At 39.4% G+C, this 17980-nt stretch overlaps 1 protein-coding gene and 1 long non-coding RNA gene across 7 annotated transcripts in view; one reads left to right on the top strand and one right to left on the bottom strand.

Annotated features, from left to right (window-relative positions):
- SEMA3D (semaphorin 3D) overlaps nucleotides 1-17980 on the top strand; it is a 150931-nt gene that overhangs the window by 58097 nt on the left and 74854 nt on the right. For all 6 annotated transcript variants that reach the window (XM_035901097.1, XM_035901094.1, XM_035901095.1 and 3 more), the window contains one exon: nucleotides 6311-6471. In XM_035901097.1, the coding sequence (XP_035756990.1) occupies nucleotides 6311-6471 (161 nt within the window). The remainder of the gene's footprint in view (nucleotides 1-6310; nucleotides 6472-17980) is intronic.
- Nucleotides 7029-14016, bottom strand: LOC118452972. The gene is made up of 3 exons (XR_004842860.1): nucleotides 9861-14016; nucleotides 9570-9750; nucleotides 7029-8912 (listed from the first exon to the last, which is right to left on the bottom strand). It is a non-coding gene; the product is annotated as an uncharacterized LOC118452972 (long non-coding RNA).

Genomic DNA, 17980 nt, shown 5'->3' with positions numbered 1-17980 from the left:
AGTTCTGATCTTGCAGAAGCACCTCCTTTCAAGTGAACTTTGCTGAAACGAAAGAGAATCAGGTCCCACAGCATGAGTGAGGTTTTTTTTTTTCCCCCTTCTTTTTCTTTTTGTCTTCATGGGTGGAGTAGCTGTTGTGAAGGTTGTCTGGAGATAAGATGATCTGTCCTTTCCCAATGAAAGGTGTAACAAAAATATCTTGACAGTGCTGCACAGAGAGCTATTGCTTAGTTACCATTGTCTGCAATGACGGTTTGAGAAGCACAGTGCATAATGGAGCTATTCAATTACTTATGATTTTTCTGGGTTGTAAAATACTGACAGATTTGACATCTATCAACAAGTAATTGAAAATAGAAATGTGGGAAATGTTTAGTTTGGTGATTGCTGAGCCGGCCGGTAGAAGTGTCTGAAGCTTGAAGTGAAAATTCCTTGAAATGCATGAAATCCTGCAGCAGAGTGTTCCTGAGTTTTGGAGCAATCTTTGAAAAAGTTCTTTTTCCAGTGTGCCTAACCCCCAAAATATATGGTGGAGTACAAGGTGGTTTTGGGTACTACTCAGAAAGAGAACCAAGATTTTGACACAATATTATGCCAACAAGAAATCATGTTTTCTCTGTTTCTAGTAATCCATATCCTTTTTGGGAAGGCCCTGCTGTGCCACGTATATGACATTTTCCTCCAAGCCAAAAAAAAAAAAAAGATTTTATGACAATGAGAGCCACATGGCATGCACAACAGATCATAATTGTCCATGGTGAGATGCAGCTAAACAAAATATAACTTGCTTCTTGCAATAAGTAGTAGAGATTGGTAGTAGACTGGAACTATTCTCTTTGCCTGCATACAAATACATCTGGGGTCAATTGGATCTTTTAAGCTCAGAATACTTTAGGAATTAAGTAAATTGTTGTATTCATGCTATATTGACATTTCTTTATCCCAAAAATTTAGTTGAGGATTTACTCAATACCCATGTCAATTGTCACGGGTATTTTCCAACACGTGAAAGGACTTGCTCCTATCTAGAGGAAAATGATGTGATATTTGTTTTTTACTGTATATGAAAATTACAGAATTATACATATAAAGCCTTTAAATTCAGAGTCCTTCAAAGGTGTCATTAAATGTAGTTGTTTTGAAACAGGTTGAGGAGTTCCCTTTCCGCCAATTTAGGCATAGCCCATCATTACTGAAATGTCTGTGACTGGCCACAAAGGCACTTCTGAGTCTCGGCCAAGCGGTTCCAGATTACTGCATGCTTACACCATGCTGGAATCAAGGAATGGCAGCACAGTCACCCTGTGTGTGACTCGAGGCTAAGAAGTCTAAATATGCTCTATAAATGTAAATATATGTTTCCAGAACAAAATGACATTTTTTCATTCGAAGCCTTTATGCCGTGGCTCTGTCCCTGGAGTTTATTTAAGCAAGCGATGGTCATGCTGTTCTGAGCCAAGTCCACTGAGATGCTTTTCTAAATGAATAAAAACCAGTCACTATTCCAGCTTCTACCACTCAGCAGTGAAATATTAACCCAGAAAGGGAGTTGGCTGAATATTCATTTAATCGCCAGACTGGAAAAAAGTATTTAATTTTCAGTAAAACAGCAAATACACTCTGTAAACTGAGTGCTGAACATGTACCCATGAAAGACCATCCCTGTAACTAACTTTGTTTCCGTGCGTTGTGAGAATGCTGTTTCTATAGTAGCCTGGCTACAGAGATGCAGTAATTAAAATCAACAGCTTTTTCTAAGCTTGAACTAACCATTGGGAAAATGTGCTTTCCATGGTAAACTTTTCCATAGTAATATCCTCTGTGATATTAAATGTATCTTGCTGTGAAGGGCAGTTTCAACCCATAAGGTTGGATTAGTTTGCCTTTATGGAGTGAGAACAATGATTAATTTGGCTACAATTTAATCAATTCTCTGTTAATGTTTACTGACAAATTTTATTAGGTCATGTTTCAGTTTTAATCTTATCAGTGGCCATGTTCAGAGTCTTATTTCCAAGCTCTTTCAATAGTAAGTAAATAACTGGCCAAACCTGATTCTTCACCACTTTGCAGCTTTTGTCACCATTTGCATCAGTAAGACATCAGTGCGCAATGCTGTCATTTCAATCTGGAACATTTTACACATGTTTTCCTTATGATGCAGTGAAACAAATGACTGTACAAGGCTCATTCCCACTTGGGCGTTTCAGCCTTGAGACAGCTTTTTTCCTCCCCATTTTAGCTGTCCTAGGTGGCTCTTTACTGAGAAATACTAGAAGTGTTAACCAGTAAATGACAAATGTCCCTTTGGGATGGTCACTACAGAAATCATTCCTTCCAAACAAGAAAGGAATGGGAAGTGGAGAACAGTCTCTGACATCTCCTTTCAGGTATGTGGAGAATCAGGTCTACGTAGTTTGGCAAGGGACACGCTTGCAAAGGCCCATGGATTGCATGACTTTAAGCAATGAAAATACTTTAGAGCATTTGCATGAATGTATCATTTATCCTCACTCAGATCAAATTCCTATGGCTGGAGAGGAGAAGGAATTTTCCTTCATATTCTGCATCTTAGTTACTCATGTCCCACAGGCGAGCGCTGTGATATGGCTGGAAGCTTGTCATCAGAAGAGATTTAAAGTAACAGAGGGTGATATGGATTGCTGAAATACAGTAGCCTGTGAAAGTCGTTAACATCTCTTGTTTATTCCCGTTAATGCCTGTGAATGACTAATTACTAGATATTGTGATCCTGTATTCCTCTTTTTCCCTCCATCCTATATACTAATTGAGACAGAACAGTTAAATAGCGATTTAATCTAGACTGCAGAATTTATAAGGCATTTATTATTATATAGAATGGATCAGATAATTTAGTAATGCAGCCAGCTCTTATGTCATGGGTGGAGAAGAGAAAGATGATTGCTCAGAGATGATGTGCTCCAGCAATGCTCAGCTGATAAACACTATTTTAGAGATCCAAGAAGAATTTGAATAGCCCAAGGGAGCTAAAACTTCCTGCTGTGCTGTGATTAGCATGGCAGAACCCTTTCCCAATAAACAGCTCCATCGTATCCAGTACCAAGAATTTCCAGTCAGAACAAACAAGGGAGGAGGTTTGTACAGAGTATGACGTCTAATGAAGACACATCTATGTTACGCACAAAAATTAATAGCATTTCACTAGAAGAGGCTGTCCTGTAACAGAGAACTCCGTAACAACAAGTGTCAGGAGGAGTACATCTTTATTTCTCATTAGGTGAAAACACACTGGTGGAGTGAGCTAAACGTCAGAAGTTCTGTGTGCAGAGGGTTTATCTTTTTCCTTTTCAAAATTTGTATTTATTTATTATACAGGCTTGGCTATTCTTCAGCCAGACTATTCATCAGCCAGCTCTAGGGTAAGAAGTAGTTTGGATGGGACTTAGGTATTTATAGTACCATGTTAACAAGAAGTTGCTCCTTAGTGATCTTGCTGTCAATTAATAAGCAGATCTTTTAAAGTGTTACTAATTTAGAGAAAAAAAATCCCAACCCTGACATCTTTGTCTTCACAAAAGATATGCGAGAAAAGACAGTGCTGGTGTAAAGCAGTGTAGTTCCTAATGTGGGATTTAATTTTTTAGTGTGAAGTAAGATTTTTTTCATAGTACTGCCAAATAAATCTCACCTAGGGGAATAGAAGCTGCAATACAAGACAATTTGTTTTCAGACTGCATCGTAACAACATTCAGCAGTGAGCCAGACAAAACCACATGAGCTTAAGTAGAAGAGACTGAGCCAAAAAATAATTGCCATAATTATATACCAGGTAGTTAGATTAATAATGATAAAATATTTTTTTCTCCCACAGTGCTGTTTATTAGCCAACAACAGGACTTAGTCTTTGCTCTGCCTGTTACATGTTTTGTGAGAGACCTTGGTGAAAAAAGTTTGGTTTCGTTTTGTTTTTTCCATCTTTATTTCATTCAGGAGTTACTCTGCAGAACACTGGCCCTGATTTTCACCATGATCAGGAAGTGTAAATAACTTGTGCTGTAAGTCTGACCTCTCTGGCGGGAAGGCTACTTTGCCTATCCAGTGCCAGGATGGTGGAAATACCCTTAATTTTATGTTCAGTTAAATGCAGGATTTGCCTGTCTGTCCAGAGATTTCTGAATAGTTTAGCTTGGAGAGTTTGCTTGTGGAAGAACTGATTCACATGTTTATTTTCATTCTCCCCAAATTAATGACTACCCAACAAGACTAAACTCTCGTTGTGCTCTTTTCTATACGTTGTTTGTGTCCTCATCCAGAATTACGTCCACAGAGTATTCATTAAGCAAAAGGTTACAGGCTTTTTACTTTACAGCCTTTTAGCTCTTTTACAGAAGCATAGATTCTTTCATTAGTTTCATAGAGAAACATGTTTTTCTTAATTACCTTTTGAAAGAGATTGGAAACCACTATTAAATCACAGTAAAACTTAAAAGTGTCAAATTTGTGCTTTTAATAGGGAAAACTTCCTCTGCAGACAGGGCAAGGATGCAGGAACAGCCATCCATTGCCACCTCTCTTAAGATGTTAGAGATGTTGCTACTGGATGCTCCCCCTAATATGCCTCTGTATTGCCTTCATTTCAGTACTAGGCCCTAGGGATATACTTCTGCCTGATGACTGTTGATTCAGAGGTCAATTCTCAATTGAAATGATAGTAATTGAAAATTTAATTGCAGCGATTCTCTATACTGCAGCCAGAACTTAATAGTAGACAATGGACAAATTGAACCTTGTATCAAATTTTCTGTACACCTTATGACTGTTACCTCCTTCCAGTTCTTCTCAACTATGTATACGGCTCAACATCCAAGTGGAAATCAGTAACAAGTGGTGTCCCTCAAGAGCCCATACTGGGACAAATGCTATTTAATGTCTTAATCAATGACATAGTGGGATTGAGTTCGTTCTTACCAAGTTTGTGGATGACACCAAGCTGAGTAGTACAGTTGAGGGAAGGACTAAATGGTCTTTGAAAGTCCCCTGACAGGTTGGAGGAGGAGGCAGACCATGTGAACAATGTGAAATTCAACAAGGCCAAGTGCAAGATCTGCACCTGGGTAAGGGCAATCCTCAGTATCAACACAGACTGGTTCATGAACAGATTGAAAGCTGCCCTGCAGAGAAGGACTTGGGGAAAAATTGGATGTGAGCTAGCAATGTCCATTTGCAACCCAGAAAGCCAGTCATATCCTGGGCTGGACCAAAAGAAGCATGACCAGCAGGTTCAGGCAGGTGATTCTATCCCTCTACTCTGTTCTCTTGAGACCCTACCTGCAGTACTACATCCAGTTCTGGGGTTCGCAGTACAAGAAAGACAAGGACCTGTTGGAGATGGTCTAGAGGAGGACCACAAAAATGATCAGAGAGATGAAACACCTCTCCTATGAAGAAAAGTTGAGAGAGTTGGGGTTGTCCAGCCTGGAGAAGAGAAGGATCTGGGGAGATCTTATTGTAGCCTTTCAGTAAGAAAGATGGAGAAAGACTTTTTACCAGGGCCTATAGTGACAGGACAAGAGGTGATGGTTTTAAACTGAAAGAGGGTAGCCTGAAATTGGACATAAGGAAGATGGATTTTATGATGAGGATGGTGAGACACTGCAACAGGTTGCCCAGTGAAGCTATGCATGCCCCATCCCTGGAAGTGTTCAAGGTCAAGCTGGACAGGGCTTTGAGTAACCTGATCTAGTGAAAGGCATCCCTGACTATAGCAGGGGGACTGGATGATCTTCAGATGTCCCTCCCAATGCAAACCCTTCTATAAGTCTATGATACCTGCCACATCTAACCACTGTTTCCTGCTCCTATATATTCTTTGCTGTCATTGACCTTCTTTGCTGCTTTATATGTAGAGCACCAAATATGGTGAGATATTGATCTTTGATCATGAGTATCCATGAGTATGAAGATATAAACGTACGTTAGTTTTTATTACAATGAAGGAAAGTGGTAGCACATATTTTGCAAAGATCTGTCTTTATTTGTTTCTGATTTCTGTCAAATTTCTGATTCCTTTATGTCATAGAGATAATTGATTAAAAAATTTTCATACAGGAAAATGTTTTGTGAAAGTAAATATTACCCAATTTGGAAGTAAAAAAACCTAAAGAAAATGAAGGCTAACAGGAACTGTACTGTGACCCTGGAAAGACATGCTCTAAAATGGCAGTTATCTCACCAGCATACTCCATGCTGGTTGCATATATTTATAAAAGACACCAATGAGTCATATGTAAACATTTTGATTACAAAGATTTTCTTCATTTTCCCACAGACTTGCTGCTTTCAAACAGCTGCATCCCATTCCTGGGCTCAACAGAGGGGCTTGATTTTCGAACCCTGCTGCTAGATGAGGAGAGGGGCCGGCTGCTAATCGGGGCTAAAGACCACATCTTCCTGCTCAACTTGGTTGATTTAAACAAAAATGTAAAAAAGGTCAGTTTATTTTCTATAGAGTTCGTTTCATAAGTTCAATTTTCTTCCTTTCCCCCCTCCCCCCCGCCCCCTTCAGTGGGTAACTGGCAGATTCATTGTGCAATGCGGTGTACCAGGATTTGATAATCTCACCACCCATAGTTATATGGATTGTCTTTAATCAATTGAATTTATCATGCTATATATCTCCTGTGAGACTGGTGTTCTGCAAGAGGTTGGGTACCTGGAGGAGCCCTGCAGTGCATGGGCTGCTCAAAATATCAGCAAATAGGCAAAAATGCAGCTCAGAGTGTTTGCTTCTTAATTTCTTTGGTCAAGGTCACTGTCGTCAAATAAAAGCATTTCACAGAATCACAGAATCACAGAATCACAGAATCGCAAGGGTTGGAAGGGACCTCGGGAGATCATCTAGTCCAACCCCCCTGCTAAAGCAGGCTCTCCTAGAGCATTCTACACAGGACTTTGTCCAGGTGGGCTTTGAATATCTCCAGAGAAGGAGACTCCACAACCTCCCTGGGCAGCCTGTTCCAGTGCTCTGTCACCCTTAGAGTAAAGAAGTTTTTCCTCATATTCAGCTGAAACCTCTTATGTTTCAGTTTGCACCCATTGCCCCTAGTCCTGTCGAGATAACTGAAGACAGCTCTTTCCTTGCCTCCCGGCATAACTGGGATTACTTTATTGTGATATTAAACAGGGCAGAGGCAATTTGGATGGTTTAAATTCTCGTAAGAGTGTTAGTGGCAATTTTTGAATATTAACATTTGTATTGGTATCTAGAATTACTGGTGATAGGAGGAGCTTTCACTGGGACCAACTATACTCCCTTGCCCACATCCTGTGACAATATGTTAACTCCAGATAATAAGCTGGCAATTTAGTCTTCACTATTTCTAGCAGACACGATGAACTTGCAAGCACAATTGACTGCTACATGTGAAAACCAGATGCTTGCACAGGAACACACGTGAAAACTGCTTTCCTGTTTGTTCTAGATATGCTACTGACTGAAGAAAATTTAAATTCTCAGCTGTGTTTGATATTTTCTTTAAGCACCAGAAGGAGGTTTTAAATTACTGTGTTCTGCTGTCAGCTCGGAAGAGGTAACTGACCCTGAATTAATACAACTGCAGCGCAGGGGCTTAGCAGGTGTAACGGGAGACTATTTAGCTCCACATGTTTGAGCGCAACACTTGCTGTCGTTGTATGGAAGAGATACATTACCAGGCCGAATATCTTATTTCGACTTCTTCAGTGCTCTGTATGACAGTTTCTTTAAAATTCAGATTCTGAGCATTTCAGGAAACTTCTTCCCTGGGATGCTTTATCAAACACTTAACTTGCCTCTGCCATCTCAGTGGTTTACTCAAACCCTAGCACCTCCTCAGGATATTGCATTAGTAACATCATTATTCATGTTGCAGGTTTTCAGACTACAGGTTGGTTTCTGGCATAGGCTTTCCGTAGAAAACAAATTTTGTTTGTGTGAAAAGCAGATTTCTGGTTTTGTGGGATGCTGCTTACCTCCTGAGAGATGCTGAGCGCTGTCGCCTCCCATTATGTTCAGTGGGGCTTGAGTAGTTCAGAGCTTTCTGGAGGCGGTAGCACCCTGTGTGATCCTTCCCTCCATCCAAGCTGGTAACATTTTCCCTTTAGCCAAACCACCACTGATCGTTATGGATGTTGTGCTTTCCAAGGAAAGCAGAACACAGACTGTGCTAGGAGAATTAGTGTGCAATCAGACAGTGCCCTTTAATAGAGATATTGTAGAGCAAAGACTCACTTTATATTGGACTGAAAACTTGCATTTGGTGAGTTGAATAGAGAATGTAAGGCTATGTATCTGTGGTAACCTGAAAGAAGGGAATAAAATTCATAACCACTTGCATATCTAGACTGAAGAAATGATCGCCCGCTGGTCCAAATACTTCTTAGTTTAACCATTCAGGTAATCTTTAACTTTGCAGACAAAACAGCAAGGAAAAGTATATTTAAATAGCTAAAACTGATGGAAAAGTTCTTCATCCTGGTGTGCCGATTTCCAAGATCTCCGTGGGCATTCAGCAACTTTATAGACTTATCCTCTTAGGTAAATGCCCAGGTAACATGAGATGATATCACACAAGCATTTCTCTTTGGTTCCTCTGTGTGGGGCTGATAGAAACATGTTTGGGGAGGGAAGAGATGAGATGAAGGAAGCTGCATGAGAGGTTGTGTATAAATCTCTGTCACTGATGAGGTTTCAATGCTAAAGGATACTCTCCAGTAGCAGCGAAGTGTCAGAAAGTAGCGTTTGCCGGCGCTGTGTTTAGACTGACCGTGGTTTGGATTGGCGCCGGGCCAGGCGGCTCGCTTCCAGGCTTTCCCGGTGCGAGGAAACCACACATGTCGGGACTACAAGGGTCTGAAGTGTGTCCTTTGTACTCCTCAGGAATAAAAGTCTTCTGAAAAAAAAAAATAAAAATCTGCTTATATGCAACCACTAAAATGAGAAGTAGTTGATTAGAATATTAAATTTCTGCCTATAAATGATATATTTATTAATAGACTTTGAGGGAGGAGGGTTGAAAGACAGCAAGTTGAGGGGAGTAAGAGAGGTGTAAGAGCTTTGAAACTAGAATGCAAGACTGCATATCTTGAGGTTTTCTTTCTTTAAAACAAAATTGAGCATGAACCTTAGAATGCTCGGTGCAGGGTAGATTCAGATTACTTCAAAAAAGCTCTCAACTTCCGATATTTGTTATGTTAGGAACTGGCATATCTTGAGGTTTTCTTTCTTTAAAACAAAAGTAGATTCAGATTACTTCAAAAAAGCTCTCGACTTCCGATATTTGTTATGTTAGGAACTACTGATACACCAAAAAGCCAGATCAGGATCCCCAACAATTTACTCTCAGAAAATCCTCATCTGTGGATATAATTACTTGGCAAGATTATATTGTAGAGTCTGATGCTCTATATTCAAATGTTTCTGGAATAGTATTCAAAGAAAAATCCAAAGCATTGTACCCTTTTCCCTTATTTAATGTATACATATATGTCTCTTAATAACTTCCTTTTTGCAACTGAATTATTTACCTAAATTAGTTAATTTAACTTACATATATTAAGTTATGGCTTTATTTCCTGGTATATTTTTCCTGATGAAGAAAATCAATAGTTCTTCTGGACTTCCAGTTTCTTAAATCATTGTAGTTTTTATTCAATTTATTGTGTAATTGGTTGAAAACTTCCTTAGCTGACAGCTTGAAAAATTCCATCCAGTTGCCAGTGCTTGCAAACCTTATTATAAAACAACAGTAAGTATCATGGGATAATAGAAAAGTCCTCCAGAATGAAAGATAAATGCAGAAAGCTAAAATGGTTGCACTTTACAAAAGTCTAAAGCTTACCAAACGATAATCATCTTTCTGTAGCAGGGATATAATTTCTGTGAACTTGTCCTGAATAGAAGCCTCCATCTCCTGTTGCAGGAGTAACATTATCAAGTGTCATAGTCTGTTCTTGAAAGATCCTCAGATGCCTTGACAAGTGTTGCAAGCTATTTATAAACTGGAGGATTTGCGGTTCCTTCTTATGAGTAAAATAAAGATGTTCAGCAAAAGAAAGCAGAAAAGAGCAGCAGCCTACATTTATCAGGGCTTTGCAAATGTGGACAATAAATCTGAAGACAGCTATGCCATAACCAGTAGAAGTGCAGTGTAAAACAAACATACATGTTTAATAGCATGAGAGGTTGGAAAGCTGGAGAACAAAATCTATAGGAATCCTAAGCTCTGTGATTCTGCTGGAAAGATTACTTTGTGAGTTTGCCTAAGGCCTTTGTTATTTTACTCCTTAAACTAAATAAATACCAAATACAAAATGTTGTCAGCTGGGTAAACACTTATGAAATAGCTGCAAAGAAACTGTGCACCTTTCTGTAAGTCCTGTGCTCGCTAGCAGTGCAAGCGGGGTTATATGTCAGCACCATTATCGCTGTGTAATCCGCAGTGCGACCCGCCCATCTCTGCAGGAATAGGAATGCTATCAAGGGCTGACAAGCTTTTGAAAAGCTGCCAACCTGCAGGAGCTGTCAGTGCTAGAAGACACAGCCACATGTGGGCCAAATAGATAAACATGTCAGATCCCCAATAGCAGCTTTGGAACAAGTTGTTTTCTTCTGCCCCGGTGTGTATTGGCACAGGGTCACAAATTATTGTTGCTTGGAGCATCTTTAGTTTGTTGCTGCTATTTTTTTGGCATTACCAGGTGCAGCTGTCTTGTGACTTATCCTTTAATGCTCTCTCATACTGGTTTTTATCTGTATTTCACAGTAATATATATATATATTTTAGCTGGGAAAATGCTTATGAAATAGCTGCAAAGAAATTCTGCACCTTTCTGTAACTCCAGTGCTTACCAACAGTCCCAGTGGAGTTACATGTCAGCAGTATTGTCACTGGACAATATTTGCAGCGTGTCCCACCTGTCTCTGCAGGAAGGGGATCATATATACAAATACATATGCATATTTATGTAAAACAGGACCCTCAAGATATAGAAGCCAGATTTTACCTTCATTGCACTGGGAAAACTGCTGTCAGTCCATATAAGCATTGTCTCAATCAGGAATGAACCCAGTCAGAATTCAGCCAACACTGAAGGGAGGCTTTGGTTCTTGCCATCAGACAAGAGCCTCAGGAATACACACACAGTCTGAGATGTTTGTTGCAACCTTGAAACACAGTAATGCCAAGATTGTTCCTTCCTAACCAAATATGTGTCGCTTCTCCTATATGTCAAAGGGATTTAGCTTTCTGCCTGTTAACGAAAGCTGTAGACTGTCTGAGGATGAAATTCTCTTGACCTGTCAGAAGAAAAAAGCCTTGTCAGGAGAAATCAGCAAAGGCCAAAGAGTCACATGGAAACCACTAGAGATATCTAAAGTTCTGGAAGTGGGGGCATGAGGACTAGGAAAGTCTAGAAAAAACCCAGTGGAACTGGAGGAGGATGATCATGAGTCCTTGGGGGATCACGTTGGTTTGTTCTCAGTCTCTGTGAATAGAAAAAGTTCTGAGAAAAGAAGTGAGGTGAGACTGAGATTTGACAGGGGCAGGGTTTGACCCTCCTCACATGGGGAATTAGTTCCCAGGCATAAATGCATGCTAATGGCCCTGCTTTTGAAACAAAGGGAAATTTTCTGGGTGTTGCAGTTCATAGGATACTCATTTCCACCTTTTTTAGAGTATCTCACTTCCTCCCCAAATTAATAGAAATAGAAACCATCTTATCTATAATTTACAGTACAACGAGACTGGTTCTATTGGGTATCCATAAAGTCCTGTCCTCAACCATGGTCAACAGTGGGTACTGAAGGAACAGTGTAAGAAGCAGTGATAGCAATGCTTCAGGTTGGGGACTTCCAGAGGCAGAGGTGGTAACTTTGTGCTTGCTAGCCCTTGGAGGACTCTTATCGTTGAGCTATGTAACTCTTGTTTTGAACCTCAGAAAACCTTTTGGAGTCCATAAAAGAGTCTGATAGACATAAATTTAGGCACCTGTGTAGACAAGGCGGAAGCTTTTAAACGGTGTTTACAGACACAAAACAACAGACAGGGGCAAGACGTGAAGAAAGTAGCATGTAACCAGAATGACAGCAATCCTAGGTGGAAGAGAGCGTCTCTGTTATTTCCTTTTGCATTGTTGCCATAAATTATGTTTCCATAAACATCCGCTGTCATTTTTATATTTTACCCATATGTTTAGGTATAGAGAACTGCTAGTATCCTGCTCTCTGAAAACATTTGCTCATATTGGACTTTGACTGTTTCAGAGGTAGGATTTGCCTTCAGCCTGAGGTACTAAATGTGTCCAGAGCAATGACATTTACCCTAAAAAGTTTCCTTTTAGGAGAAACAGACAGTAGTCAGAAGTCTGCTGTGGTTGCACTGTGGAAAATGAAGTGTAAAAGCACTGAAGCCTTTCCAGATTTAATTCAGTGTAAATGAAATCAGCATCTGGTCCATTTGCTTGAAGTTTTCACATATGCTCATAACATACATATGAAAATGCGTTTTTCAGAAAATCCCTAAGTGCTGAAAGGCATCGGCTACTTCTTAAGTTGTGTTGGAGAGTGGATCACAGTTTAGGAGAACTGTGGCATGTAGAGATCTCGCTCTGTCTCGGACAGATGCAATATAAAAAGCCCATTTGGCTCTAACACGAGGTTTCACTCTAACTGCCACCTGCCAAATTTAAGCTACCAAAAGTCTGTGAATGTGTCGTCTAAATACACAACTGTTATTTCCCTTTGACTTGCAGTGCATTTTACTCAGTTTGACAGCACTGTGACAATAAAGAATGCCACTGGCACTTCCCACAGTACTGTAAATCAATCCTCATCTCCCCTCTTCCCCCCACTCGCCACATCAAATTATATCTTTCAGAGATCCAATTTTCTGCTACTATGAAATAATTGGAGTTGGAAATTCCTGTCAAATGTCTCCCTGGATGTATATTTCAAGTATGGAAATTAGTGTGTTGGACATTGGAATATCTGTTGGGAGAAGGAAGGTCTGTGGCAGATATAAAAGAGATTTAAGAATATACTCCTGGCTTTTAGGGATCTCTAAGTATTTCTGAGATAAAAGTGTTGAAAATAAAGCTGGGTCAAAAAAAAATAAATCTAAAGACAGTCTGGTTAGGTTTCAAATACAGGGAGAAATTCAGATAAGGCACTGAGATGTATTAACTTCCTTTGCTGATGACTTCAAAATATTGAATTCCTGAGTACAGTAAGTACAGTGGGAGCCAGTTACAAGAAGTGCTTAGGGTAACCTTCCTCTTAAGATTTGTATATGAGAACAATCTGTCCAGTTCCTCAAGTTGTGGACTTCCCATACGGACTCATGAATGCAACAGATGTGAGGTATTTAGAGAGCAACTGGTGTACATGCATGTTATGCTATAATCAGCCCGTTTTCTCATTCATTAAAATACCCTTCATTTTCAGCAAAATAATACTAAAAACCCATGATATTCTTTCCCCCACTTTTATGGTATTGGGTTGTGATATGATATTGTCTTCTGCAGCAGTGTGACAGTCTTATTGGATCACTGTTGCATCTTTTCTCATTGCTCCTTGATCTTACTGCTTTTCTTTGCTTTTCATTTTTCAGCTATGAATTACTAAGTTCTTCAGAAAAAAAAAAAGCAAAAAAAAAAAAGCAAGTCACATTATTGTCATTTTACTGGTGGGAAAATTGAAACCTGACTGTCACATATAGTAGGGCAATAGCAAAACTGGGATTAGACTGTCTCCTGGTTTACTGTGGTGTTTTTGGATCATGTTGCCCTCTTTAATGTACCTGCTTTATGGTCACGTTGGACTAAGTCATGAATCCTTTCTTGTTTTTTCCCACTCAGGGGAGCACTTTCTCGTTCAGGACAGTTTCTCAGGGGTAGTATATTGCATATGCCAGTGTGACAATGGGTTTACAGCTTGTCCTGGTTTTGGCTGAGATAGAGTTAATCTTCTTCCTAGTAGCTGGCATAGTGCTGTGGTTTGGATTTAGGATGAGAATAATTTTGATAACTCACTGATGTTTTAGTTGTTGCTAAGCAGGGCTCACACTGCTCAAGGACTTTTCAGCTTTCCATGCTCTGCCAGGGGCACAAGAAGCTGGGAGGGGGCACATCCAGGACAGCTGACCCCAACTGGCCAAAGGGCTACTCCACGTCATATGACGCCGTGCTCAGTATATAAACTGGGGGGAGTTGGCTGGGGGGCAGCGATCACTGCTTGGGGACTGGTTGGGCATTGGTCATTGGGTGGTGAGTGGTGAGGAGTTGCATCACTTGTTTCTCCTGGGTTTTGTTTCTCTGTCTCCTTGTTCTTTTCCTTTTCATTGCAGTATATTATTATTTTTATTTTATTATATTTCAATTATTAAACTATTCTTATCTCAACCCATGAGTTTTCTTACTTTTGCTCTTCCAATTCTCTCCCCCATCCTGCCGGGGGGAAGGTGGTGCTTGGTTGCCTACTGGGGCTGAACCACAACACAGCTCGGTCTGTCTTTGTTCTTTGGAAGCAGCAGTTGGGACTGTCATATAGGGAATTCACTCATACCAATGAGCTTAAGAATCTGAGTTATGGTCTTCATGATTCACAAAGCCTCAGTGAGACATTTTGATGCCAAGGAAGCTATAATTTTATTGCATGCCTTCCCTCAAGCGTCAATATAATAAATATCTAGTACATAGAATAAAACAAGGGAAAAAAGCACGCTTTCTCTTACTCCATCAAGGAGCTGTTTAAAATCAGTTTATTTTCCTCTAAGCACTTCTGCCACCTCTTATTCCTTTGAAATAGGAAGGAAGCAATGCCTTTCTTCACAGGACTCAAATTCAGTGAGTGAGTGTTACGAGACATGCGGATCAGCTGATGTCCTTCACTCCAGATATGGGCACAACCTGCTGGTGCTGCGTGTACCACTAATAAAACACTTTGGGGTTTCTCGTACCAGAGACAGTACTGATAGAGAAGTGCTGAAGCATGTGTGCAGCATCAAGCACGTGAGAGACTCCAGTAAAACCCCCAGGGCTGCTGAAAGCAGTCGACCTCAATGGGACACTCAAGTGCTTGCTGCTGGCATGAGCGTGACTATCCTGGAGACATGAGACTGGAAGGAGTCATGCTGGTCAAATGGTCTCACTCCTTGCTATCACCAGCAACTACCTCATGTAGCAGTTATTCCGTTCATAACCTGGTCCAAATCTGCTGTAAGGGCCTCGTCGGATACTTCATTCAACTTCTTTAGCAAGGTTGCTGCTGCAGACCAGAACCTCATTGAGTCTGTTGTTTCAGATTTATTTATTTTTAATCCACAATCTATATTTATTTATAGCCATTTCCTCTGACTGTTTATAATTCTGGTCTTTGTAACCCTTTGATTCTTTCCGCATAATATTGCCAGTCTTCATTTGCATTAGCAATGCTTCCCAACTTTGTGTCATCTGCACATGTTGCAGAGTGCTGGGGTTTTGCCAAGGCCACTGAAGGGTATACAAAATAGGATGAGCTCTGATACAATTTCTTGAGGAACTCCATGAGCACCTTTCTACCACAAGCTCTTGACTTATCAGACCCTTTTTTTCTTGTAATAATGCCTATTTTTGCCAGCTGAGTTAATCAGTTTCCATGTGGCAGCTTATGAAATACTTAAGTGGAACTATGATGAAGAGGAACTCTACCACATTAATGTAGTATGCAATTCAGCTATGATATTAAATAAAAGTACAATATTAGGCTGGAATAATGCAGGGGTACAAGAAACTGGGAGGGGGGACAGCCAGGACAGCGGATCCCAACTGGCCAAAGGGATATTCCAGACCACCTAACGTCATGGTCAGGGGAGAGTTAGCTGTGGGGGAGAGCAATCGCTGCTCGGGACAGGCTGAGCATCGGTCAGTGGGTGGTGAGCAATTGCATCGTGCATCACTTGTTTTGTATATTCTGTATATTCTATTACCATTATTATTATTGTTATTCTTTTCCTCTGTTGTTTTATTAAACTGTTTTTTTGTCAGCCCACGGGTTTCTTTTTTTTTTTTCCAATTCTCTCCCTCATCCCACTGAGGGGGGTGGCGCGGGGAGTGAGCGAGTGGCTGCATGGCGTTCATCTGCCTGCTGGGTTAAACCTCTTTTGCTCCTCTTCTGCATTGTGACAATACATAGTATTTTCCACTCTTTTGGTAAAGCCCTGCATCACCCCAGATTTAGTAACCTCATTAGAAATTATTCTTGAAAAACTGTAGTTTCATGCAACAGTTTATTTGAAATCAGTGTTCACTGTTTTATTATGGGGACATCACATCCCCTAAGGATTTTTAGTCCAAGTGTTGGCCTAGGAACAAAATTGGATAGAGAAAGATAGATACAGAAAGATGAGGACAGTACTCACATGTAACCAGTATTGTTAATTCATGACAGATGGCAGCTGAAATGAAACTCTCTAGAATTGAGTCCAGCTATTATTTTTACACACATTTAATGATATATATATCATCCATGTATCAATTTTGTATGTAAATGATTTCTTTTTTTTTTTTTATATTCGCTTTTCCCTTTTCATTCCTTTCTTATAGTAAAAATGTGTGTTTGGAGGAAGGAAAAATGTTACTTTTAGAAATTACTCTGCTGATCTGAAAAGGACCTTTGTGGGTTTTAATGTTTTGTTTTAATCAGAAATCAATTTCCAGCTCTCCTTTAAAGTGATACCTTATCTCTCCTACACTTATGTACTACTTAATTTTGTACTCCTGGGAGGTTTTCTTTCACTCTGCTAGCAGAGAACATATTAACTTGAATTTATTAGGAGATTTTGCTTTCTTCCCTCTTGCTAAATTTAAGAAAATATTTGTAGAATGATTTAAAAGTAATGGTAAGGTTGGTTTTTTTTTTTATTGGGCTATAGAAGATAAAATCAGAAAATCATGACAGTAGCTGACCTTTGGAATTTTGATACCGATATTTTGCAAGGAAAATAAACTGAAGATTAAGAGAAGAAAATAATCCTGTTTAAGTATACAGTTCATGTATTTCAAGTTATTACATTCTTCCCTTAAATTCAGTAAGCCCACCTAGCTATTCTAAGATATCTCCAGACATTTCAGATACAGATGCAACCATGAAATATATTATATATAATTTGTGGGTTTTGTAACACAGAATTATTATAATTTTTCATGTCAGTGTTGTTGTCACCATTATTACATACTGTTTGGTTGGTTGTTTTTTTTTTTTTCTTAATTTGAAGTTTTACTTTTTGAAGAATTTAAGAAAAAGTCTTTGTGAAATAAATTGTTACCATTATCAATTCAGCATGTGCACTGAAAAAAATTATGAAATGAAATGACCAATTTCAAATCATCAAACCATCTACAAGGTCAAAAGTTTTAAATACAAAAGGAACGACTGGAGCATCTAGTCTTACTTTTTGTGTATTGTGAAACTAAGTAACTTGTTTAAGTAAAATATAATGCTAAGACTTAATTTCACCCGCTACAGAAAGGTCAACACAGATGCATGTAAATAAGGGTATTCATGTGAAAATTCAGTGAAACCATTTTACATGTGTAAAGTTAACTTGTGTATCAGTGTTTGAGGGAAACAGACCTGTGGCACTGTTACACAGCATGTGATCTAATAAAAAATTAAGTTTATGCTTTCTTGCTCAGCACATTGGCTCATTATTTATTATGCATTTTTCTTGACCTATTGCAATTTAGAACTGACAGTTTCTGGGAACCTCTCATTTCTCATGTGGAAAGCAAATAAATATCACTTTAACTCCCCCATATATAATTGCAAATTGATTTTAAAGCTGGATCACTTAGCTTCGCTTTTCATTGTCTAATACGGCCTTGTATAATGCTAAATACTGAGGCTGTTGAGTAGCCAGAAAGTAAAACAATTGATTTTTTAATGTTAATTGACTGTGGTCAATTATCATAGAAAAGGGTGTGT

The sequence above is a fragment of the Egretta garzetta genome, unplaced genomic scaffold, assembly GCF_000687185.1.
Source record: "Egretta garzetta isolate BGI_Z169 unplaced genomic scaffold, ASM68718v1 scaffold148, whole genome shotgun sequence".
Taxonomy (NCBI): Eukaryota; Metazoa; Chordata; class Aves; order Pelecaniformes; family Ardeidae; genus Egretta; species Egretta garzetta.
This window is presented reverse-complemented; position numbering and strand designations above follow the sequence as displayed.